At 39.4% G+C, this 25,412-nt stretch overlaps 1 protein-coding gene across 1 annotated transcript in view; it reads left to right on the top strand.

Annotated features, from left to right (window-relative positions):
- The window catches only part of DAW1 (dynein assembly factor with WD repeats 1), a 1,156,427-nt gene that overhangs the window by 233,563 nt on the left and 897,452 nt on the right, over nt 1-25,412 (top strand). The window contains exon 4 of the mRNA XM_044070429.1: nt 16,316-16,374. Coding sequence (XP_043926364.1) covers nt 16,316-16,374 — 59 coding nt within the window. The remainder of the gene's footprint in view (nt 1-16,315; nt 16,375-25,412) is intronic.

Genomic DNA, 25,412 nt, shown 5'->3' with positions numbered 1-25,412 from the left:
TGTCTTCTTTGCTTAGGTGCTTCCCATAACCATATGTCTTGTTCTATTTGTCAGCAGTAGACTTTCTTCTCTTTCCTTGTATTTTGAAGAACCATCATCTTAAGCTATTCACTAAAGATATTGTGGAAGGAATCTTCAACTCTGAGGGTCAACTCTTAGGGAAGAGGAAGGTGAAAAGGGTACAACCAGAATCTTTCACTGTCCAGCCTCTGCCAAGTGTTTTTCCTGAGGTCATTACAAACCCAGAGGCTCACCCTGCTGTGTTGTTGGATTTCTCTGCCACAGCCGTGTTGGAAGCCAGTGAGGAATCTGCTGGCAGCATGCCCAAAGAGGCTTTGCAGGCATCCATCGCAGATGGTCAGAGGGAACCATGGTTGAGTTCTTCTGAGGGGCCTAGGGGAGTTCCTTAGTTTTTAGTTGGGGTAGAAGTTCCTGCTGTGTTTCTCGACTATCATCCTGGATCTGAGCCTTCTCAGGACATTCCCTTAAAAAAGAAACAAAAAAAAAATTAAACATGTTTCTTCTGGTTCTAGGGATCCATAAAGTGAGTGGCAAGCTTTTATTCAGGGGTTATTTTCTGCCTTAATGTCCTTAAAGCTTCCTTGTGGGATTTCAGTTCCTGCTCCTCCTTGGTCTTCTACTCCTCTTAAAAGGACTAGAAACCCAGATTCTTCTGAGGATGAGTCAGATTCTGCTGATGAATCCCTAACTTTATTCTACTCAAATTCCTACTCCTTTGGGCTATAGGTCAGAGGAAGAGGACTCTTTTAGTCCTGATGGTCCTTTGGAGGAAATTTCCTTTGGGGACACACTGTCTAGGATGATGGATTTTATTTAAGTGGGATTGTACTCAGGTTTCTGATATCCGTAAGAGGTACTATGAGTTGTTGCAGTTGGACTCTCCTAAACCTGCAGCTATTCCCCTGTCTTGGCTGCTTTACTGGATGCTTTCTCCAATGCCTCTCAAGCACTTGATTCTCTCCCCTCTGCTCCCAAGAAGCCTGATAGGTTTTATAAGATTCCTGAGGATTGTTCTTCTTTATATAAATGTCCTGCTGCTGACCCCTCAGTAGTGTCTGTAGCCTCTGATAAGCTGTCTCAGTTGCTTTCTTCGCCGAAGTTATTGCTCTCTAACAAGGACAGCAGAACTATGGACAGGCTGGGCAAAAAGGTTTGCACTTCTGCTACCCCAGCTTTTAGGGCTATTAATTATCAGACTCATATGTCTTCTTTCTCAGGCCTGTCAACATATTTTTGATTTTCCAAACTCTGAGGGTAAAACTTCTGTTCTTTCCTTGCTAGGGTCTACCTCTCAAGTCATTCATCATTCTATTAAATGTAGCTATGATGTGTTGGATGCCTCTTCTAGGGTTTCTGTTTTTGGTTCTGTTATGGGGAGGTATTCTTGGCTTAGGCTTCAACCTCTACCTGGTGATATTAAAGCTAAGTTGATGGATGCTCCTCTGGATTTTAAACTTTTGTTTGGGGAAGCTGATGCTGGTTTGTTTAAGTCCCTTCAGGATAAGGGTAAGACCTTACGGGAGCTTAAATATGTGTTTGTTTCTCCTTTGCCTAAATTTCAGAGAAACTACCCTGCTAAGCCTGCTTTTGTTCGTAGGTAATCCAGTCCTACTAAAGATAAGAGTGGCAAACAGACTCCTCCTGCTAAGGCTACTCCATTTTTGGGGACTCCGAAGCCTTCCTTTCTGGACAATCCAGGTGCTGTGTGACTATCTATCCCTTTCCAGCCACATTCCTCTTTCTCTTCGGGTTTGGCTTCAGATCACTCAGGATTCTTGGGTTCTGTCAATCATTTGTCAAGTGTACTTCATGGTGTGGAAATCCTGTCTTCCTTTTATGGGTATTCCTCAGCTTCCTCTGGACCATCTTCCCTTTTTACCAGAGGTTCTTCAAGATCTCTTGTCTCAGGGTACTATTCAAGAGGTGCTTGTGTCCCAAAGGGAGAAAGGGTTCTACTCCCAACTGTTTCAAGTGCCCAGAAAAGAGGGCACTTGGAGACCTATTGTAGATCTCTCTCATCTAAACACTTTACTAAAGGTACCTTCCTTTCAGATGTTGTCCCTTCAGGTTATGTTTCATCCCTTGCTCCTTCAGGCCTGTATGATGCCTCTAGATCTCAATGATGCTTATCTCTATAGTCCGGCCCATCCTCTTTACAGGAAGTTTTTGCATTTCTATGTTGCTTCCAAGCTTTTTCAGTTCTGTGCTTTGCCCTTTGGCCTTTCTACTGCCACAGTGGTGTTCATCAAATGCCTTACTCCTGTGATTGTCTTTTGCAGGCTTCAAGGGATCCAGCTATTTCTCTACTTGGACAACCTGTTGATTCAGGCTTCCTCTCCAGAAACCCTTTTGCAAATCTTCATTTTGCTGTATCCCTTCTTCAGAGCCCGGGGTTCACTGTAAATTTCAAAAAGTCTTCTTGGACTGCTTCTCAGTATCATGTTTTTCTGGGTTGCAGGATTCATACATTGCCAATACTTGCATCACTGCCCCCTCCAAAGGCCTTAACTCTCATTTCTTTCTTTCATACTCTGGCTTCTGAGAGTTCTGGATTTCATGGCATCCACCATTCTTATGCTCTCTCTGGCCAAACTTCATATGAGAAAGTTTCAGTGGTTTCTGAAGTCATTGTGGCTTCAACATGCTCATCCTCTAGAATTTATAGTTCCTCTACTTCCTTGCCTCAGACAGAAACATCTCTAGTGGATTCAGCAGTTGTCTCTGAATCCAGGGATCCCTTTTCACCCCACTCTTCCCTCTCAGGAATTGCTCACAGATGCCTCAGACATAGGATGGGGGTGACATTTGGCTTCCTTAAACGTACAGGGTGTGTGGTTGCTTCATCAACAGAAGGAGCACATCAGTGTCAATGAGATGGGAGCTCTTCTGCCGGATCTTCAGGCTTTTAGTCTCTCCTTTCTCCAGGGCCTCTCAAGGTATTCACAGACAATACTACAGTGATGTGGTATATCAACAAGCAGGGAGGGGTGAAATCTTATATTCTTTGCCAGTTGCTGGTGGTATGGGATCTTACAGTAAAGTGTCAAGTGACTCTTCAGGGAGTTTATATCCCCTCCAGTCAGAAGAGTGTGGCAGACACTATGAGCAGATCCTTAACTCAGTCCCATGAATGGATGCTTCACATGGATGTGTTTCTGTATATTATCCATCAGTGGGGTACTCCTCAAGTGGATATTTTTGCCTCCTCTCTGAACAGACAACTTCCTCTGTTTTGTGCCAGAGTCCCAGGTCCTCTAGTATGGAAGGTGTATGCCCTTTATGTATTCTTTCCCCTTCCTCTCATTCCAACAGTCCTGTTCAAAATTCAACAGGATGCTCCCAAAATCTTGTTGGTGACTCCCTTTTGGCTGCTACAGCATTGGTTCCCTCTTCTTCTCCATCTAGCCAGGGTAGTCATCACAAGTTATCTCACAGGGTGGATCTAATCACACAAGAAAAGGAAACTCTTATCCATCCCTACCTATCCATGGTCAACTGACACTGTGGGTGATAGGATTTTGATTCCTCACAGACACCTTTTTTGTGAGGATGTGCTGCAAGTCCTGCAGGAGGCCAGGAAACCTATGACTAGGAGATCCTACTTATCCAAATGGAAGAGGTTTTCTTTTTGGTGTCTCTCTCGTAACCTGGACCCACTTATTGTGGATGCTTCTTTGGTTCTCTCTTATTATTGTGAGTTGCTCAATGCTGGTTTGGCCTATTCTTCTATTAAGGCCCACCTATCAGCTGTCTCTGCTTGTCTGCATATTCTACTCAATTTTCTGCTAGATTTGATGTGAAACAATTTCTTAAAGGTGTCCGTAATATTAGACCTCCCAGGAAGCCTGTTCCTCCTCCCTGAGATCTTAATTTTGTGTTGGAGAAGTTGACTCAGGCTTTTGAGCCTGCTGCTTCAACTTCATTGCTGGAAGGCTGTTATTTTGTTAGCGCTTACTTCTGTTAAATGGATGTCTGAGTTGCAGGCCGTTATGGCTTGTCCTCCTTTTTTGATTTTTCATGAAGACAGAGTGTTCTTGCACACTAACCCTTCTTTTATGCTGATGGTGGTTAATGAACTATCACTTAATTGGTCTATTAACCTGCCTACTTTTTTCCCCTGTCCACAAACTGACAGTGAGAGGGTCCTGCATACTTTGGACATGCAAAGACAGCTTAGAATTTATTTGGATACGATCAAGGCTATCAGCAAATCTGATCAGTTATTTGTTTCTTTTCATCCTAGATCTTTGGGGCTTGCTGTATCCAAGCAAACTCTGCTTGGATTTCTAAGGCTATTTCCATTTGTTGCACTTTTCATGGCAAGAACCTTCCCTTTTCAGTTAAGGCTCATTCTAGTAGGGCTGTGGCTTCTTCTGGTGCTCTTTTTCAAAGGCTTAGATACCAATTCTATTCTTGAAGCAGCTAACTGAACTTCTGTGCATGCCTTTACCAAGCACTACACATTGGATTATATCTCTAATTCTTCATGTTTTTTTAGGGGACTCTTCTGCCCTTTCCTCCCACGTTTCCTCTTGAGCTTTGGCATTCTTCTGTATTGTTAAGAACACTGCAGCAGTGAATGTCAGGACATAGTACAGTTGTCTAAAATCTTACCATAGCTGTAGATGTCCTTGCCTCCACTGCTGCAGTATTTGCTCCCTCCCTCACCCTAGTAGTTCTTTAGCTTCAAGGATGTACATGTTACCTCTTGGGTTCCTTGGACTGGTGTTCCTCCTGGGGCAATCAGTTCTGTTTTTGGTAAGCTTGAATATCACCTTTATGCCCTACATTATGGAGAGAGCATATGGTGATGTTCTGCATACTTTTTAAATTCAAAAGTCTTTGGAAGACTGGACGTCAGGCTTCCACAGCAGGAAATCCCATATTATTAAGAATATTGCAGCAGTGAATGTAAGGACATCTACCATTATGGCAATATTTTACACAACTGTACTTTCTTCACTGTACCCAAAAATGAGGGGGAAAGGATACTTTATACCTTAGATGTCCACAGACAATGTTGGAACTATAATGACAGAGCAAAATCTTTCAGAACTTTCGATCAGTTTTTCAATTCTTGTGAAGGTAAGAAAAAAGGACAACCTGTGTCAAAACAGACTATTTTCAAGTGATTGTCTCAGGATATTAATGTTTGTTATTCCCACCAAAACAACAGTATTCCAGGTAAGGTCAAGGCACATTCTAATAGGGCCTTGGCTTCATCTATGGCTTTTTGGAAAAGGTTGGACTCTAAAAGTATTCTAGAAGCAACAACTTGGTCCTCTGTATATACTTCTACACAAGCTCTACAAGCTAGATTCCTTTTTCAGGTATAGGTCAGACTTCGCTAGGACCATTTTCCTGGGGTTTGTAGACCCCTCACCATCTGCCTCACAGTTTTTATAAGTGTTCATAATCTACCCTTTCAGTTTACACTACTGCAGCTGTGATCAATGTGAAGAATATAGTTCATTTGTGTAAATAAACTTGCCATTTACAGCAGATTTTTAAATAATCACAGTGTGGACATTTTGTTTTAGTTATTAGAATTGTTTTTTCAGGGCCCAGCCTCCCTCTGTCAACTGGCATCAAAGCTCTGAAGAGCTTGTCTCCCTATCCTGTGTTTTAGTCAGTGGTCAGTTCGGCTTGAACTAATTGTTTTTGCATATGGAATGTGCCTTAAAGCTTTGGAAACTGTCTGGCTGTTATATCCTGCTATAGCCTATGGATGTTATAACCCATGTAGCTTAGGCTACTGCAGCAGTGATCATTCAAACATCTACTGCCATGGTGAGTTTTTATTACACGACTGTATTTTCTACACTACGAGGCTGGCCAGTTCCAAACCATACATAGATCTTACATATGGAGGTGATGAGCATAGATGTGTTGTATCCAAGGTTCAGGGGACCAATCTTGCTTAGCTAGGGATGGAGTGGGAAGTTGAGACTGAAGGTATATGTAAAGGGCTGTGGTAAAGGAATGGAGACTATGGTCCTAGACTGTATGAGGCTATATACAAAACAATAAGATGAGTAAGATTAAGAGAAATAGGAAGAAAAGGGGTAGTCTAGTGTTTTTATGAGGATATCGCATGAAATGAAAACAGCTATTACAAATTGGGTAAAGATTACACTACAAGTGGTATGAAAAAGGAGGGAAGAGTAGTTTGTAATCTTGATGAAAAAAAGACTCCAAGAGGCGGTTATAAAAATAATGAGGAGGAAGCTAGATGATAAAAGTGGGATTAATTTCTAGAGCATGGGATCTGTATAAATGGAAAGTAAAGAATTAAGGGGAGGTGGATGTGGGCCATGCTTGGATCAGAAAAATGTGTAAGTTGTGGGAAAAGAAATTCTGTAATAGAAAAGAGATACATTTGGAAAGGAAGGACAGAATGTGGAGGGGATTGGACAGACATCTTGAAGCTGAGTAAGAGGGATAAAAGATGGTGTACAGTTTTTATTTACTCTTTGTTGATCAGGTTAGTCCCACTAGGCCAGTGAACTCTTTTCAGGGGGAGACCCAAGGTGATATTCATACTGACTAAGGGGAAATTTGGCCAGGGCACTGGAGGAACTTCTACTCTTTTTCGATAAGTGTTGTGGGATCTTTTACACCCACTTGAACTACCACCAGCTCAGACAACTGGGACCTCAGTTTACCATCTTATCCAAAGTACAGTACACTCGGGAGTGTAGCACCCCCTTATACTGCACTTCAGTGTCTATATTGGGAAATTAAGTCCCATTTTGTAATCTTTTATGAAGTGGTTTATGGACAAATTGATTTTTAAAATGGTTTTACTTAGATAATTGATAGGACTATAAATGAATGGCAGTATGGGATACATTGCATCTGCTGAAGTCTTTGTATTGAGGACGAAAATGCGGGGATTTAAGTCAAGCATTTATGTGTTTTATACATTAAAGAAGTGTTTTTTATTATCTGGTCATGGACTTCTTTTTCTCCTTTTTGGGTGCTATCTTGGACTTTGGTTATTGGGAAATTAATCCAAGTACCTGCTGTGGGAATAGTACCCATAACCTTCTGATCTTCCAGCACCAAAAGTAACTGTGCTACCTTTTGAGCCACTGACACTGCAAACAGTTACCAGAAACAGTAAAAAAAATCAGGTAATTAGGCCAAATAAACGTATTAGAGGCAATATACCTGACAGGGTCTTGGGTTGTTTTGTAAGAAAAGGCTTTCTTTCACATCATATCTTTTGACATGTACATATTATAAGAGAACCAAGGGAAAAACAAGACAACTAATTGGATATAGTGCACAAAAGGAACATTGTATTAGAAATGAGGGCAATGGCTGAGGAGCTGGTATTAAGGAATGAAAAAGGTAAGGTTACATGGGTGGTATGATGTGATTAAGGCCATAAGAAGGAGTGTAATTTGAGGATGGAATGGGAAGTAGAAGAGAGAAAGGGCACATTTTGTCCCAAAAAAGTGAAGCAAGAGGAGTGAAATAGAAGCGTGATTGGTAGTATTAGAAGGAGGGCATCTTCTGCCATCTGCTACTCCAGACAGGGTAGCAATACTTTCAAACAGAGGAAAAAATGCTGAAGGCTTATATTCTCCATTAATGTGGCTATCTATGTCTTGTCGATTTGAGGCCAGAGTAGATTATGTTTTCCTGCGTATAATACAAGCATTTGTGCATGGGAACAAGTGGGGTTTGTGAATGGTAAGACATCAAAGAAAAGATGATGGCTTTTAGCAAGTTTCACAGCAGAAATGGAAGTAATAAAAATTAGCGGTGTGGGGTGAAATTCTGACATAAAAAACTTTCAGTTCAGTAGAATGTAATCTCTTATTTTATCATGAATGAAATGAGGATGCTGAGCAGATTTTGGAAGCAGGGCTGCAGTACTGGGAAGCAGGCCAAGGGTAGAAGAGTGTACTTATTTTATTGTTATTTATTTATTTTTTTCAGATGACTCTATGCCACTTACAGAAGACATTGAATTAGGGATACCTGGGATTTGTCTGTCTTTGAAGACTTTTGAAAGCAAGAACCGCTAAATTACAACTGGAAGAAGATATTCTGGATTAGGTGGGCTGTTGAAATAAATGAGAGAGTCATTCCTCTGGTTGTAATATTGTATGGAATATGATCATATACTAGTAAGAAAAATTGTCAACAGTTAAATTAATAAGCTGGGACACTGAGATGAATTATGAAGAATGGGAAATATTTTGTCTAAAAAGATTAATGTGTTCAAAATGATGGAATTATCTAGGCATATTCCACTCTGGGGGAAGATAAAGGAATGAGAGTTTTACAGAGAATGTACAATAACTGCACCACTGGGAGAAGATTTTGAGGATTGGAAGCGACAGACTGATTGAGGAGAGGCTTGGCGTTAGGGAACACCTGATCCATAGGCTGGTGTGGTGTCACATTCTGTGAGTAACCACTAAAGTGGAAGAAAGAGAATGGTGAGCAGTGCTGCTAGGCATAACAGGAAGGGAGGGTTCATGACAGAATGAAAGCTTCTTAGCCAAAGGACAAGAGAAAGACATGCAAAAATATGTGCTTCGTGGGCTTAGAAAGTAAACAAGGTTGTATCATATTAGGAGAATTTGATGGTACAGTGAGAGAGAAATTATAAAGATGAAAATGTGCAGGAGCCAGTTTAGTTTGATGACCAGATAATGAATGGTATAAGAATGGTTGTGGACATAAATGTAATTAGGGAAAGGAAAACCTTTTTTCAAGGAATCTAATTGAAAAAGGAAATTTAGTTTTCCATTGGTGGGTTGATAGATGTATATGAGGTTAACTAGTGTTGCAAAGGAAGGTTATTTATTTATTTATACTTTGTTAACCAGGTAAGTGAAGTGGTTAAAGGACCCGTTTCAGCCATGACCAAGGCATTAATGCCAAAGGCAATAACAAGTAAGAGATGCACTTAGGAATACAAAGTATTTAATAAAGATGGCTTGTGCAAAACATAGCCAAGGGGTGACAGAGAATAAGTAAACTATTATACAATATATCTGATGTCTGTTTTTGTCCAATTCAACCTTTGAGTTATTGGATCTGACCTGATACAACCTTGATGCTCTTTCAGAAGCTTGGATCCAGAGCTCTGACTCCTGCCCTACCCATAATTCCTTAGTTCCCCAAAGTACCTTAGATTTCGTTTCCCTTTTGATCCAGTGGGACATGGACTTCAAAGGCTCTGACATGTCTTATAATGATTAGTGTTTTTCATAGCTTTGCTTAAAGTTTTGGAGCTATATTCTTCAGCTGTGTCTTAGTTAGCTGTTTTTTGCTGCATTCCCCCCTTCTCAAAAAATTGTAATAAGAAAGCTTTAGGCTTTAGACTAGTTCTTCCATTTTATTGATTGTTAGGGACTGTTATTGCTGGTTGATTTTTGCTGTTGCTGTTGTTACTGGCTACTATCTTCTGATTAACATTTATTGGCATAGTCTCTGCTTGTGTTTCTTCTTCTTCCTCAGTATGTTGGACAAGGCCATTGGGTTAGAAAAATGTTCAGGCTGTGGTCACAAACTACCATCACAGGACCTGCACTCTGTGTTTTTTGTATAGGAGTCACACACCTAGACGCAGTCAGTGAGGCGTGTGCCTCTTTTGGGGCCACAGCATTGCAAGGACACCAAGATAAGTTTTCATTAAAGGGCAAGGGCCTTCTTCCCACCCAAGTGGGGAGTTCAGCACCTTCTGTCCCAGAAGCTTTCGCTCCTTCAAAGACACTTGAGAAAGTAAAGCCTTAAAAAGAGAAGGAAGAAGAGGAGAAGAAGAAAGAGAAGGAAGGAAGAGGAGGAGAAGAAGAAGAAAGAGAAGGAGAAAGAGAGAGAAAAAAGCCAAAAGAACTTAGTAAAGAGAAGGAAAAAAATAAGTGAGAAAATCTAGGAAACATTTGCCTGATCCACTGGACTTTTCTAGCCCAGCCCTCAAGATACTGAGATATTTGGATCTAAAGCCTTGTTGATTCCAATCACTGTCTTCCCCAAAACAATTCTCTCTGGAGTTGGCAAGTCTAATGCTTCACTCCTCTTTCTTACAAAGAAGTGTTCTTCTTGGACAACTTCTGTGGCTTCATCTTTCAGGTCCTTCTGTTCAGTGAGGAGTCTTTTGGAAGCAAATGTCAACAGGTTGATGTGGAAGTTCCTTTGGACTCTGATCCAATGCGGGGTTTTCCCAGGAATGATCCCATCGACGGCCCCAGGTATGGATCTGACTGCCCCTCCACTGATGGCTCCTTTTCCAGTCTGACTGTCAGATCCAAAGCCCATGAATCTGATCCTGATGAGCAGAGCATAAACATTGAAGCCAATAGTGTTTTCATCTTTGACTCCAATGATTTCCCTTACTTTCTCGACTACATATTGTTGGATTGGGATGCATCTCAGAGCCAATGCACCTGAGTTGAGACTCAGGGGTCAAGGTCAGCTATGAAGTTTTCAGACTCATCCAGTCCCGTTAGTGTCTCAGCACTTAACTGCTTAGCATCATTGCTTGGCATGGAGCTGGGCTGGGGTGGCACTGAGGGTATCCCTTCCTTTTCCCCAGCAGATCAGATGGATTGTTTTGAATGATGACAGCATTCAGAAGGCTTCTCTCCAAGTCAAGAGAGGAGGTGTCTGTACCATGGTAGGCTCTGTCCTGACCTCCTTTGGAGTCTGTTTCCATATCTGCTTATCCTGATCAACAGAGACAGTTAGTCTCCTTCAGCCTGTGGGATTCTTGTCACATGAGCTCCCCATCCAATTCTGAACCTTCTCAGGAAGTCTATATAGGGGAGGTTCGAGGAAACAGGTTTGTAAGAGGAGACATTTGGACTCTTCACCAGAGTCAATAACTGAAGACACTAACTTCAGTGAGCAAGAGAGTTGCCCATGATCCCCTCTTAAGGACATATTCTTTGGAAACATTCTGGAATTGATGAAACAATGAGGAGTTTGGTCCTCCAAAACTCTCTCTCCTGAGAAGTTGGTGTTTCTCAAGAAATTTGGGGCTGGGTCTCCTACATCCTGGGAGGTTCCACCCACTGATGAGCTCATAGATGCAGTTTCTCAGTGAGTGTGGAAGGAACCTGATGTGGTGGAACCAATATCATGTAAACCAGATAAAATCTGAGTAGCTGACAAAGTTCCTCTCTGGTAATATACTTGCAGACATAGAGAAATCAGTGTAGTCCAAGTTGTCTATCCTTCAGACAGTGTCTAATATATACTTGCATCTGTTTTCCAGTACAGCTGATGGTACTGCCAGGGCAATGGATGCTGGCATTGCTATTCGCTGCCATGCTGGATGTGTCTATGCAACTTCATGGAAGGCTTCAAGATGTCCTTCATTAATGCCACCACTTTGATGGGTTGACCCTGTTTGGACCTAAAGTGAAAGAAATACTTACCAGGAGAGAGCAAACATGTAAGACCTTGCCACCACTCAAAGGATCTTCTCCCAGCACTAGAAAGTGGGGGAAAACTGCGGTTCTGAAATCCCAGAGATATAGCCAGGATGCTTCTGTGGATAGACCCCCTCCCAGGGCAGAAGAGGGACTAATTATAATGGGCATCACATAAGAGGTTTAAGTGGGTCACAGAATCAAGGGGTTTGTGGTCCTTTCACAGAGAAACCCTACCAGTTCTCCTAAACTGTTGCCCAACTTTCAGACTCTGGAAGCAGTTGGGGGGTACCTATCCCTGTACCCTCAATTGAAATTCATGGGTGGAGAACATAATCACCAGAGCCTATGTTATCCCTCTTGGTGTCCCACTCCTCATGGAAAAGAAGAAAATTCTGGATGCTCCACCCATTCAGATGGAATTTGCTGCAGCTGAATTAATAAAAAAAGAAAGTCATCCATCAGGTCTCCCCAGACCAGTTAGGATCTGGAGTTTATTCCAGTTTCTTTTTAGTTCCAAAGAAAACATGAGGCCTAAGATCACTCTTGGACCTAAGCCACCTCAATCAGTTCATTAAACAGACAAAATTATGAGTAGTCAAAGTATAGTCCAGTCTGCTACTTCTGAGGAAGGACAACTGAATGTGATCCATAGATCTCCAGGATGCATACTATCATATCAAGATAGAAAAGCAGTCCAGGAGGTACCCCTGTTTCTGGCTGGAAGTCAATCGCATTTAATTCAGAGCACTGCCCTTTGGTCTCATCACAACCCCCAGGGTGTTCAGGAAATGCATGGCAGCATTAACAAAGTATCTCAGGCTCCATGGGTTCTAGGTGTTCTCATATTTAGACAATTGGCTTTTCACTGCACCAGCCAAGGATCTACTAATTCAGTGCAGGGTCTTCTTGCTTCACCTTGTCCCGCAACTGGGAATCACAATCAGTCTTACCAAGAGTCAGCAACTCATCAGTGCAACTCAGAGTTTATTAGATGCCACCTGGATACAGTTTCTCATATAGCCAAACTTCCACAAGCCAGAATATTCTTCCTGTATCAGGTACCTTTAGAGGTCCCTCACAATCCTTGCTCCTCAGAAAGACTTATTTTCTGGCTTTTTGCTTTCTTGGCCACTTCTATCACTTTAGTTCCACAAGCAAGGTACTACATGGAGTCCTGCAGTGGACTCTTTCTGTTCAGTGGTCCTTAATGTCTCACCCCCTTCATGCACCAACCCCCCTCACACCAATCTGCCAGAAACACATCAGCTGCTGGTTGACCTCTCCAATAGTGTCATGGCATTGACCATTTTCCATAGTAACTATATATATTTCTCTTCGTGGGGGGCATTTTGAAGGTAAGACTCTTCAAGGTTCTTGATTAATGACAGAGGCTAGTCTTTATAATAGTGTGTCTTGGAGATGAGGGAAATCCTCCGAGAATTGCTGGCTTGTCAGGACTCCCTCCAAGGGTGTAATCTCCATACAGAAAGACACATGGCAGTAGTCTGGTATATCAACAAGCAGGGAGGAGCCCTTTCATATCCACTGTGCCTGGAAGCCATGAGCATATGACAATGGGTGATATCTTCCAGTCACTTTCTAATAGCAGTGCGTATCCCAGGGAATTCCATTGTTCTGTCTGACAAGTTGAGCAGGTCTATTCTTCTGCCTCACTTGTGGTCCCTAAATCAGACAGTGGTGATGCAGCTTTTCAGTTGTTGGGACCAACCTTGCTTCAATTTTTTTGCCTCATATCTAAAGGACAAGGTAAGCTGTCACTTTGCCCAGATCCCTCCACAGGATCAGACACTGAGGGATCTTTTTCTCTTTCTTTTTTTCTGTCACACCCATTTATTTTTATGGCCTGCTTTTGAAGCATTGACATTTTAAGATTGCATTCAGAAATCCTAAAACTCTAGGTTTCCTTTCTGTCATAGGCAACATACAGAAGTATCCAATTAATTTCCAGTTTCTCAGCAAGTAAATCTTTTTGAGCTGGCAAGTACTTATAAAACACTCAGCATATCTGTAAAGGTGTCTCATTTGCTGTTTTATAGTTCAGAACTAAATTTCACTTCTCTATCAGCAACTTTTTCTGTGTTCTAGACAGTCTCCTACTAACTGCTGTCTGTTTTTGCCTTACCTTTATTCCCTTTATTCCCCTCCCAGATGTGAAAAGCAGCTTGTATGCTTCTAGAAAACTAACTTTTAGCCTTAAGGAAAAGTACATTGGTTGTCTTTAAATAAAACTAAATTATACACTGATCTAGTAAAAGCATTGATGTATTTAGGTACCAGAAAAGCTGCTATCTCTTATTCACTTCCAGTAATTTTAGGCTTTATTCTTTACTAACCTGTCTGCCCTTGTACCTTTTAATTTTATGTTTCTCTCAGAAAACAATGTCCAATTATCTTCAGATATATTGCCTTCACCTTTCGTCAGATTGTTTCTGTGGAAACATAAGAACAGAATGTACAGCTGCCATCAGCAGCAGACGTCTCAACTCACACTGAACATTTATTTGCTAAAGGAAAACTATTCACTACATTGTGGTCTCTTATTTTTAAAGCCCATTTGCTTACACACACAAACAAAAATATTATTAGATTAAACCAAGTTCATTAATACAGACATATATATTCAGCTATGCAAAAGGAAAAGAGAACATCTGAACTCTGCATATATTATAATCAAAGCACTTTTATACCCCATCCCCACTCCAACAGCCCAAGATAACAGCCGGTTAACTTAAACATACTTTTGTCCAACCTTTCTTGTTTTTTTACATTGTAATTCCTACATTCCTTAAAACTAGAAAAGAAAAAAGTTATTGTAGACTTTGGTATCTTTATCACACACAACAATCACTGAAAATGCTATACTATATAGCATGCAGATTAATCATGAAATATTTTATACAAGTACTGTTAAGCACAAAAAATTGTTTTACTTAGAATTACTTTTTCTTTTTTTCCCCCTTTTGGTGTTCTTCCAAGCATTAACTACATGAAGTGGGGTATATGCCTTTCATTCCCACCACAGGTCACAAGTTTAACAAGGTCAACAAGAGTCCAATCTTTCACAGCCGTTTTTAACTTGTAAATCCATATTTCACAAATGTGACTGATGCTTTATAGTCTTACATTTATTCTCTAATTTCAGTGTTGATGGCCTTCTTCCTGTTTGCCTCCATCTCCCAACCCCAGTCTCTGGCTCAGGTCCAACATGCTTACAATTTTTCTAGTCAATTCATGTGCATTTTTCTGTCTCTCAAGAATTTTCCTTTGGAATATTGGAAAATGTTGGTCTACCACAGGTTACAGGGAAGTGAGAGAAGGGGAGGAGTTAGGAAAATAAGTTGGCATGAAAGAAACATTCCAATTAGAGAATGGTTGCAATTTAAAAAGGAAAAAAAAACAGAAGTCTATATAGAACTATAATAAGGAGTAGAAAAGAGTGGAACTGAACACTGATATAGATATCATATCAGGTTTTATGTGGTATAGGGGGCAGAAATTGGCAAGAAATATGGAAAGAACTAGGGCAATGAGAGCAGTAGTGATAAGGGGGTGATCAGATGAAGCTGTGCACAGGTTTACAATAGTAATTCATAATAGAATTGTGTGGAAAATAAAAGGCAAGTACTGGAGGAATCTACTTCAGAAGACTGACTTTTTAAAACTCTGAAATTCATATGGTCAAGACCATATGATCAACATTTTAAAAAATCAAATAACAAAACAACAAGACAGCGTTTTTGTAGATGCAAGCCCTCCTGCAGCCCCTTCCAACTTCAAGATTGTACTACAGTGGGGAAAGGGCAAATTTGTCTATCACCACTGTACAGCAATATCAGCACAAACAGTTTGTTTTTTAAAACATTGATCATATGGTCTCGATTGTATGAATTTTGACATTTTAAAAAGCCAATTATATGAAGCAGACCCTACTGGAGACATATGCTTGATAGTGTTGGCGTTCTTCATACATTCATGGACTTAAGGGTCTGTAGCAAATGGTCCTGGAAGTGTGGGTCAGAACTCATGACTTGGAGATCCAGGATGATTAAATATTTCACCTGTTAGATGTAAGGAGTAAAGAATGATATTTGGCAGTAACATTAATTTTGTAGTCTTCACTACTTAGAGTTTTGGGGAAAAATTGCTATCACAAGCCTGTATAGTTTAAGGTCAAGAGTCACAATGCTAAGCTGACCTGTAAAATGAAAATGAGTATAAATCAAAAACAAACACACTGTTCTAGAGGATTATTTCAGTGTTTTGTGTAGTCTTCTAAGGTATGTGCTATGTACGATGGTGAGAAACACATTTCCAAATGTATTTTTTTTTTCGATTTAGTGCCATGGTTTAATGTTTTTCCCCCTGACAAATGATGTACACAGTCACTCAAATACAACTCTTTGCAATTTAACTTTTTGAAACCATCTTGGATGACATGCCTTCTGTGCAGAGTCCGAATGTCCCCCCCTGTGTTTGCGTTTCTTACAGGTTTCCTTCCACATTCCAAAGACATGCAGTAGGTGGATTGGACACTCTAAATTTGCTATAGGTATGAGTGTAGGTGCTAGTGTGTGGTTTGGAGAACAACAGTGGCAGGGATAGCCACCTAGCGGTGTAAACCTTGGCTTTAGATGATTGTCACTGTTGAAGTGACACCCTGACTCCATGTAGAAAAATGGGAAAAGGGGCTGTGGATGGATGGATGGGAGAGAAGCAGAATTAATTAAATACAGGATTTTTCATTTTTTGACACTGTATGGTCTGAAATCATAATTTTTTATATGTCATTCTTTTGAAATTTGTTGCAGTTTGGATGCAATGAACTTATTCCTTTAGAATGCAGAATTAATTATTTTCATGTCTACTTCTTCTAGGTTCTACGAGCACATATTTTGCCACTCACAAATGTTGCCTTCAATAAATCAGGTTCAAGGTACACTGTATACTTATTTCTATATTGTATATTTGGCTTTTTATTGCATGATGTTGCGTGTTTCTTAAAACTGGTTGCACAAAAAATATCCTGATGTAGTAATGATGTCAAATTACCCAGCTAATTGGTAACTATGCAACAGATTTAAATAATTTCTTTTTTATAATACATAATTTTCATTAATTAACAAATTCAGTATGTTCATTGAGAGTAAGTCTTTTTCATTTAACTGGTAAAAGTTTTGCTTTTGTTTTCTGCTTTGAATCATAGAAATATAAAAGGATTGAACTACAAAATGAACTGGCACGTTACTTAAGTGTCATGTTTAATCATAGCCTCACCTCAGGCTTCATGCCCACTGAGTGGCGCACAGCTACATTTATCCCACTCCACAAGGGGGGATCCAACTTGGATCCTGGGAACTACCGCACCATCAGTCTGACGAGCCTGATCTGCAAGGCCATGGTTTGTATTATCTTGGAACTTATAAACAAAGACATTGGCAACCTTCAAACACTGGACCCCATGCAGTTTGGGTTCGTGAAGGGCCGATCTTGTCTCCTGAACCTGATTGACTTCTTCGAATGAGTCTCCAGAGCCATGGACAAGGGTAAGGTGGTCCACACACCCTATCTGGCCCTCACCAAGGCCTTCAACACTATCCCCCACTCTGGAATCATAGATAAACTTACTAAGTTGGGCATTAATCCCTACATCACTTGATGGGTTGCCAACTGGCTTACTGACAGAATCCACACTGTAAAAGTAGCCGACTCCAAATCCAGCTGCAGACAAGTGACAAGTGGAGTACCTCAGGGTTCAATCCTGGGACTGCTCTTGTTTGGCATTTACTTCTCTGAAGTACAGGCCAAAACTAAGGGACTCTGGCTAACAAAGTTCGCAGATGACTGCAAACTGGGAGCCATTATTGAGTTCCTAAATGATGTGGATATTCTACAAAAGGGTCTTACAGAAACAGATGCTTGGTGCTAGAGCCATGGGCTCAAGCTCAATGTAAGAAATGTATAGTTATCCCCTTTGGGAAAAAAACATGTACCCATAAATTACCACATAGGTGGCAGTAGACTAAACACCGAAAGTGTGATAAGAGACTTAGGGACACAGGTGGACAGTGGTCTCACCTTTGATAACCACATCACCACAACAGTCAGGAAATCTATGTGGCACACCTCATCATTAAGGGCTTTTCATCCAGAAAAAAGGAGGCCATTGTCCGACTGTACTCATACTTCATTAGACCCATTATAGAATACAGCATCCCGTTTGGTATGTACCTCTCAAGACATCTGCAACAACTGGAAAGGCCGCAGAAATACCTCACTAAAAGAATCACAGGCCTAAGCCCTATGCTGACTGTCTAAAAAAACTCCACCTATACTCTGTCGCATATCATCTACTCAGAGGCAATCTCTGCTTAACATACAAGGCCATGTCAAACTCAGAGCTGTTGGACATGCTACACTTAAAGAAATCCCAGTCTCTCAGAGACACACGCTCCAGGGATCTAAACCTTGTTATCACACTGAGCAAAACATGATGGAGGGATAAGTTCCTGACCCAGAGACTCCCTAGACTCTGGAATAGACTGCCCATACATGTCAAGCAGAGCACCTCTTTAGCCCTAGTCAATAGGAACCTTGATGATTGGATGGGAGATAGGAAATTCACCCAGGGGATCACGTCAGTCACCCTGCTAGACAGCGGTCCAGGGAAGTAAATACTGTGGAAAGAAATAGCCAGGGAATTGTTATGACTAGGTTTGTACAGGCCTTAGGGCAGATAGCCTAGTACCAACCTATGAACCTATGATTATCGAGCTTTGCATGACTAGTATGCATTTGTGAGAACTAAGATGTATTACTTAACTGGACACCTGATATGCACAGATAGAGTAGCTATACTTGGTATCTGTGGAGAAAAATGACTTACTGCCTGCTGTTGTTTGCTTATTTTTCTGGCTTTGCATGATTAGTGCAATTTGTGTGAAGCAACTTGGAGTATTTTATTGTGTGGTAACTGTTTGGAACAAAATGGAAATGCACTACATGGCCATTCTTTTTTATCTCATTACATCCAAGTCATGCCTCCAGGTGCATCTGCAGTTAACTCCTACTGACACCTCTAGGCATCAAATATTGTTTGTTCATATTTGCATCAATAATTCCAAAACCATGCTATGTACAAATTTTAAAACATTTCATCTTAAAGCTTAAAAAATGACAAACTCAACTGCATTAATATTTGACCTCTCTGTAGTGCAGGTAAATAGATATTAACTGTTGTTTTTATGATATTAATTTATATAGATATAATTTTCACATTTTTCTAAATATCTCAACAACCAAGTAACACATGCAGGACTCTTTAGCCTCATATAAAAACTCTCAGGTTTAAGACCTAGAATCTGAAGAATACTACCACTATAAAATAGTTTGTGCTGAAGAGTATGCCATTTATACTTATTTCATAACCCCTATGGTTCCAGAAATTTCAACATTTGTTTGGAATGTGACAACATAATTTGATTCTGTCTAAAGGCATAGGCTCCACCCATTGGAAATTACATTGCAAACTTACTGACATTGGAAATTACATTGCAAACTTACTGAGGTCCATTGGAGTGAATGAGTGATCACAATCTGACATCTGAATTATACATAGACTATAACTGCTTGGTGGAGGATGTCTGGATGAAATTAAATGACTCTCTTGTCACTTTTTCATTTTATAGTCATCTGTCAAAAAAAGGATAAAATGCATCAAATAATACTTAGACCTTTAGAGCTTCTATGGCCCACAGAAATGAAAGCTGTATAAGTGGATTTTGACATGGGCTTAGTAGTGGCCCTGTCTTGAATCCCAACATGTCTAAAACCAGCCTTGCTCAGAGGTGTACACAGAAGGTAACTTATGTGGGGAGATGGGAATGATGTCTTTATTTCTTTAACTTTTTCCCAAACTTCAGAGGCCACCATCTTTTGTTGGGCTGGGGCAATATGGTTATTATTTCTTTACATTTCATCACAAACTTCAGTGAGAGTGCACAGAGGGTCAGTAAGCTTTTACAGATGCACTGTACGGAGTAAAAGTTTGTTTGTTTGTGTCTTTCGGCTTTTCCCGGTTAGGGGTTGCCACAGCGGAACTCTGGTCTGCTAATGACTGGCAGTAGAGTTTTACGTGCTGGCTTGTCAGGCCTAACGCACAACCTTCAACGAAGAAACGTCCGTTCACACATTTCGCCACACAGAAGACGCTCTAACTGAGAATCGAACTGGCAACATCTAACTGTGAGGCGACAACGCTACCGCAGCACCACCACCAGTAACAAGCTGAAAACATTACTGTAATTATTATTATAAATAATAAATATATATATTGTTTTCATTTTCCTCACAATCAAATATCAGTAGTAGATACAGGTGACTATCATTTGGAAATGATAAAGAGGTATTATTTTACTATCTCTCTCTCTATGTGTATATATATATATATATATATATATATATATATATATATATATATATATATATATACAACAGCAAATATGTTCTTTTTACTTATTCAGTCTTGTCCATGTCTGACATCAGAGGGTTACAGAGAAGATGCCTGTCTTTTGCATGTAGGGTTGAGGAGGCATGCTGTATATACATATGGCAGCAACAACTTGAGATGTGTGATTGTGTCCATTTTACCTTTAATTTTCTTTCTAATTTAACACCAAACTGTGATACACAGTGGGGTAGGGAAGCAGTCACTATATCCAGATATGATTTATCTGCTATAACAAAACTTTGTCTTATGTGTTTGCTGTACATTTCTACTTGGTTAATTTTGAGCATTAAGCCTTGGATGCAATTTATTTCTACCATGAATTAAAACAAAGTATGATTTAATTTCTTTCCTTAGGCATGATTTTTGTTCAAGCCATCATTAGATCAAAGGGTTTAAAAAAAGCTGTAAAGTGTACCTTAGAGCATCTATGAGCCAGTGGTTTCTGTGTACCTAGCGACCCCTAGACCTTAATTTAGTTGCTACAGTGTTGCTTTGGTCAGTTAAGGTGTGTTGAAAAGATTCAGGGAAAATCAGAAGCTGAAGGGGAAAACTGAATTTGTTGCATTAACCATGGCATCATTGAATGTAAGACTTGTTTAAAAACTGTAAAATGGACCTCAGAAAAACATCTAGAACCCTCATTGCTTCTGCGGGCCTTGCGGCCCCAATCTCTCCACATAATACAGTTGTTTTCTACACAGTTATCGTAGAGCAGTCTTGCCATCTTAAAATGTGTTGAATGAATGCATAAATGCAGGAAAAAAAATTAAGACAAACTGTGAGAAAAGGAAGAAAAAAAAATCTAGATGGTGTGGGTTGGCCAGGAAGGAAGGCAGGAGGGTGATATGATATGTGTATGTGAGGGGGAACTGTGGGCAGATGAGGGTGAAGCGCTGACTAAAATGCCATCCCTATTCACCTGCCATGGGCATGACTTTTTGACTTTTTTCTTTTCTTATCTTCAAGATTGTCCAAAGTAGCTTCTGAATGGGATCTGATGGTTTAGAAGTGAACATTAATTTAATTAAATTCTTTGCCATACTTATAGAAACTTCAGAACTTTAGAGAAATAGTGACAATTTTCATTTCCTTGCTTTTTGTGAAGAAAGCTTAGCATGCCCTGGAATATTTGAATGACTTCACTCTTGTTAGAAAGTATCAGTTTAGAATTGTACCATGGTCACTTGCTGGTCTAATATATCAACGAGTTTGCTTTATTTGGAGATTACATAAATCACCATGGTAACTGAAAATTATATTTAATTGCTCCTATCTTCACATAATTTGAAAGGGTAAAACTCCCCTCAGTAAACTGTCCTGAATATTAAACTAGATTCAGTTGTGGGTACTGGGACTGGCCACTATATAGTGTATGGAGGAACAGCCCTGCTCTCTCAACAGATTCCTACAAATTCCCCTTAGCCATGCAGATATAAAGTCTGCTAGAGAAGAGTATTTTGATTAATAAAATGAATCTAGGTATCATATCTCTTCACCTTTCTTCATCAAAATGTGTGAAATGTATAATACAATGTGTGATAAGTGGGCAAAAGTGAATGGCACATAATCATGCTTGAGAATGGAAGTAAAAAATAGTGAAATCAAGAAATCAAGAAATGTGTTTAAAAGCAACACCTTTCATATTTTCAGATTAGAAAACAACATATAGTAGCACAAATTAATACATCTGTGTTTCACTAAATAGTGAGGAAGAATGTTGTCTTTCTATAGTACAAAGGATTTTTGAGGCCAGAATGAGTAGCTTACCTCATAAAAGGAATCATCAGGTGTAGAACTGGTTCACCTTGGGCATGGTGAAATACTGTATTTTGCTACCCACTTCTTTGCTTTTGTGTTCCTCATGTATATGTTTCTAAAATATTGCCTCTGATAAATTCAAGAAAATACTGAATTACCTTCAGTTGAGTACATTAGCTTGAGCTGTCATGAACATTATGCTTACAGTTGGACCAGTTTCTATAAGTCGAATAGGGAGTGAGTTTTACTTTTGTGTAGGCTTTTTGCTGTATGAATGCTTTGGTTAGGATAATTGTTTTAATGTGAGAATCCTAGAATTCTTAAGAATCCTAGAATTCTTAAGGGAGTTAATTTTCACAACCAGACTGTATCCCTTTTTTTCAGTAGCTTAAGAAGTACTATTCTGGTTCTTGGGAGTATCTACATTGGCTCATTTTCCATGTCTGCAACCTAGTTTATATTGATTTAAAGGTAACAGATTGTAGAGGCAAATTGTTTGAATACATCCCTGCCCTTGCTGGTATAATATCCTTGCTAGGATATTTTTTATAAATCATATTGGATTAATGTTTTCTCAATAATTTGTTACTCACGCAGAGTTTTAAAAGGTACCAGACAGTATTATAATGCATCAAAGAACTGGAAGTGGAAGAGGTAGTTCACATTCTAGTTTCCTGACCCTGAATAGTTTGCTTTAGTGACAATTGGAGATAGTAAATGTTATTTATCTTCTTCAGGGGTGGTACCTGTAACAGGAAATCATAACATTTAGGTCTACCAACCTTATATGTTTTCCCTGCTGATCAGAATTTTGAACAACAGTATTGTTCTCCACATGAGGACCAATGGTGCCCTCGTGCAGATGTTCCATGGAAACTTGGTTGATATGAGAAGCAATCGTGTATAGCCAGCATTGCTAAGAGAGTTTTTTAGTTATATGCAACACTCAGTTCTTGACATCCTACATCAGCAGTGGAAACATTTTGCCTGCATAATACCTTTTACTTATTGACTATTTTTGTTTTTGTTCAGACATCTAAAGAGCCTAGCACTTCAGCAGTGTTTATTTGAGACTGGTCCACTGTAGCTCCTTCAAATTCAACTTCTTAGTGCAGCCTTCTTTTCATTTTAAGACCTGTGCAAGGGAACATTTCAGTGTAGTGTAGGAAACTCCAGTGAAACTGCAAAGACCATTGTCATTTTCTTCACTGGACCTATACTAGTTCTGTATATAAAACATAGCAATATGAACTTTTGCAGGTACCTGCGAAGGTCCAGGAGTGTAAAAAGAAAGAAAAGAAACATAATTGTTTCCACTAATTCATCTAGTGAAGAGAAAGATTTGTATATGCTGCAAATTCATTTTCTTTCCTCTGAGGATTATCATAAGGAAATTCTTCCTCTTCCTCTTCCTTTTTGGTATGTTTGCCAGAATATAGTTTTTATGGGTACTTTTTATTTCTAGGGTGAATTTTTGAGTTGGCCTCTGGAGAATCCTTCCCCACTTGATAAGAGATGGAGAGGCTGCTGCATTCAAATGAGCGGTACCACCACTTTTCTATACATTTTAGGGTGGTTTGAAAACAAAAAGTCAATGTCTTGATGCACATTCCTTTGCTCCTAAGAAAAGGCAATAGAAAAGAGACACTAGTTGCTATGGGAGATAAAATAAGAGTACAAACACTAAATTGTGCAAATGATCCTGTAAATTCTTCATAAAGATACATAGTGTTGAAAACAGAGTCTTAAATAAGTATGTTGAGGCATACTTAGCTTACTTATTAATCCAGTGATACAAGATTTTCCATTTGGTCAGCCAGCAGATGATGTTATTTTTGATTTAGAAAAAAGTAAAATGAGATATTTACTTATGGAAATGTATATATTTTCTATTCTCCAGTACCAGAAATGTTATACTACTAATAAAAAAAAACATGTTGTACAGTAGGAATTTCTTTTCTGCAGTTTCATCAACAAAAGCCTTTTAAAGGAAAACAGGCCCAATAATGTTCAAATTCAATAGGGAAAGGAAGATACAACCAGAAATCTTCAGTATAATTTTTACTTTCGTTATACAACTTGCATAATAACCCAGGAGGCCTGCTGTAGAGTAATATTTCATTTTAGCAGGAGATAACTACAGCCATATGGTGTTACAGAAAGGAAAATAAGGTTGTGCAATATAATTTCTTCAGAAATCTCAAAAGTAGTTCGTTCCATGAACAATCCCATATCAAGTACAACCCCCACCAGACCAGCACACAGCACAACCAATGCTTTTATATCATTCCTATGCATCCTCATTTAAGCTAGAGACAATAGCAAGTTAGTAGCTTCTCTCTTCCTAGAATCATCTAAACCTTTGACACAGTGTCTCATTCCAAATTATTACTTAAACTTGAAGTACTAGGTCTCTCTAAATCCACCCTAGATTGGTTTATCAGTGATTTGTCAAACTCTCTCCAGTCTGTTAAATGGCTATCATCTTTCTCCCTTTTCCTCCCTGTCGATACAGGAGTCCCACAAGGATCTATCCTTGGCCCTCTCCTATTTAAAATATTTGTCAATTACCTCCATACATCTGCTACTTGAACTCTATTGCATCACATTTTAATAAAAAAGAACAACAAAAAAGAAGTAAGCAGAATTTAATAACATTTTAAGTTTGCGGTTTTTAAAATGCAAGGAGATTTTCTTCCCAGGCCTCTGCTGAAAATGGAACTTGTGCTCAGCCAGACTTCGCAGTAAACAAATGTCAAATAAATAGAAAAAAAGTTTTCAAACTGAAGGATGCTACTTTTATCATAGGTTTAAAAATTGTGTTCTTGCTGCAATGAAACATTTATAAAAAGGACTCATCTTTCCCACAGTGTTCTGTTTTTCTGCATCTTTATTTATTTTATGTTTCAGCTTCTGACTTGACAGCAAAATTGAAGAGAGGAAGAGAATGAAAACAAGGAAGAATGTGTGGCTCATAAGGTGAAAGGAAAGTGAACTGTAGTCGGGGAAAATGTATCTGGCAATAATTCCTAATGTCAATTACATAAGTCCTGTTAGTTTCTAAAGACAGATCTTCTTATGGAAATAATATAATTCCATATCTTCTTCATAACAGATGCCAGATGTTTTGTGGATTTGTTAGTGCTGGATATTACCTGTCAATTCATGTCAGTCAGTCCCTCCTCCTTTGCTTCATTTCAGCACTGTGAAATTGAGCATGGTTATGTTCAGAACTGATGTGATTTAAACCCAGCTCATTTTGCTTCTCTCAAGAAGACGGACAAATCTTTAAGTTGTCTTCTGCTATTTTTCCTTTCATCATTTCAGTTTGTGAAGCAGTTTTGTACTTTTGCTTTTAATGTGAGCTTACACATTTTTAATTTAAACATCTGTTGAAATTCTCATTGAAGTTGTGTTTCTTTGTCTAAATGGCTGTCAAGTGATGCATTTCAGAGCTTTTCTGGTTACATAGTCTGCCTAGTCTGATGCCTTTTCAGCCTGGGTTGTCTGTGCTATTTTTCTGCTTCATTATACTCTCTCTTCTTAAAAAAATGTACATACAAACATACAAAAAATATGCAGTTTATAACTGCATAGAGGCAGCTGTACCCCCCAGGAAGAAGTACAGAACTAACCTAAGGAACAAGCCACCTTGGTGGAATCACAACATCAGTAGGCTGTATAACAAAAGGAAGAAAATTGTGATA

This window comes from Protopterus annectens, chromosome 4.part1, assembly GCF_019279795.1.
Source record: "Protopterus annectens isolate FY-2018-M chromosome 4.part1, PAN1.0, whole genome shotgun sequence".
NCBI lineage: Eukaryota > Metazoa > Chordata > Ceratodontiformes > Protopteridae > Protopterus > Protopterus annectens.
The sequence above is the reverse complement of the archived record's forward strand: the minus strand, read 5'-3'. Positions and strand labels throughout refer to the sequence as shown.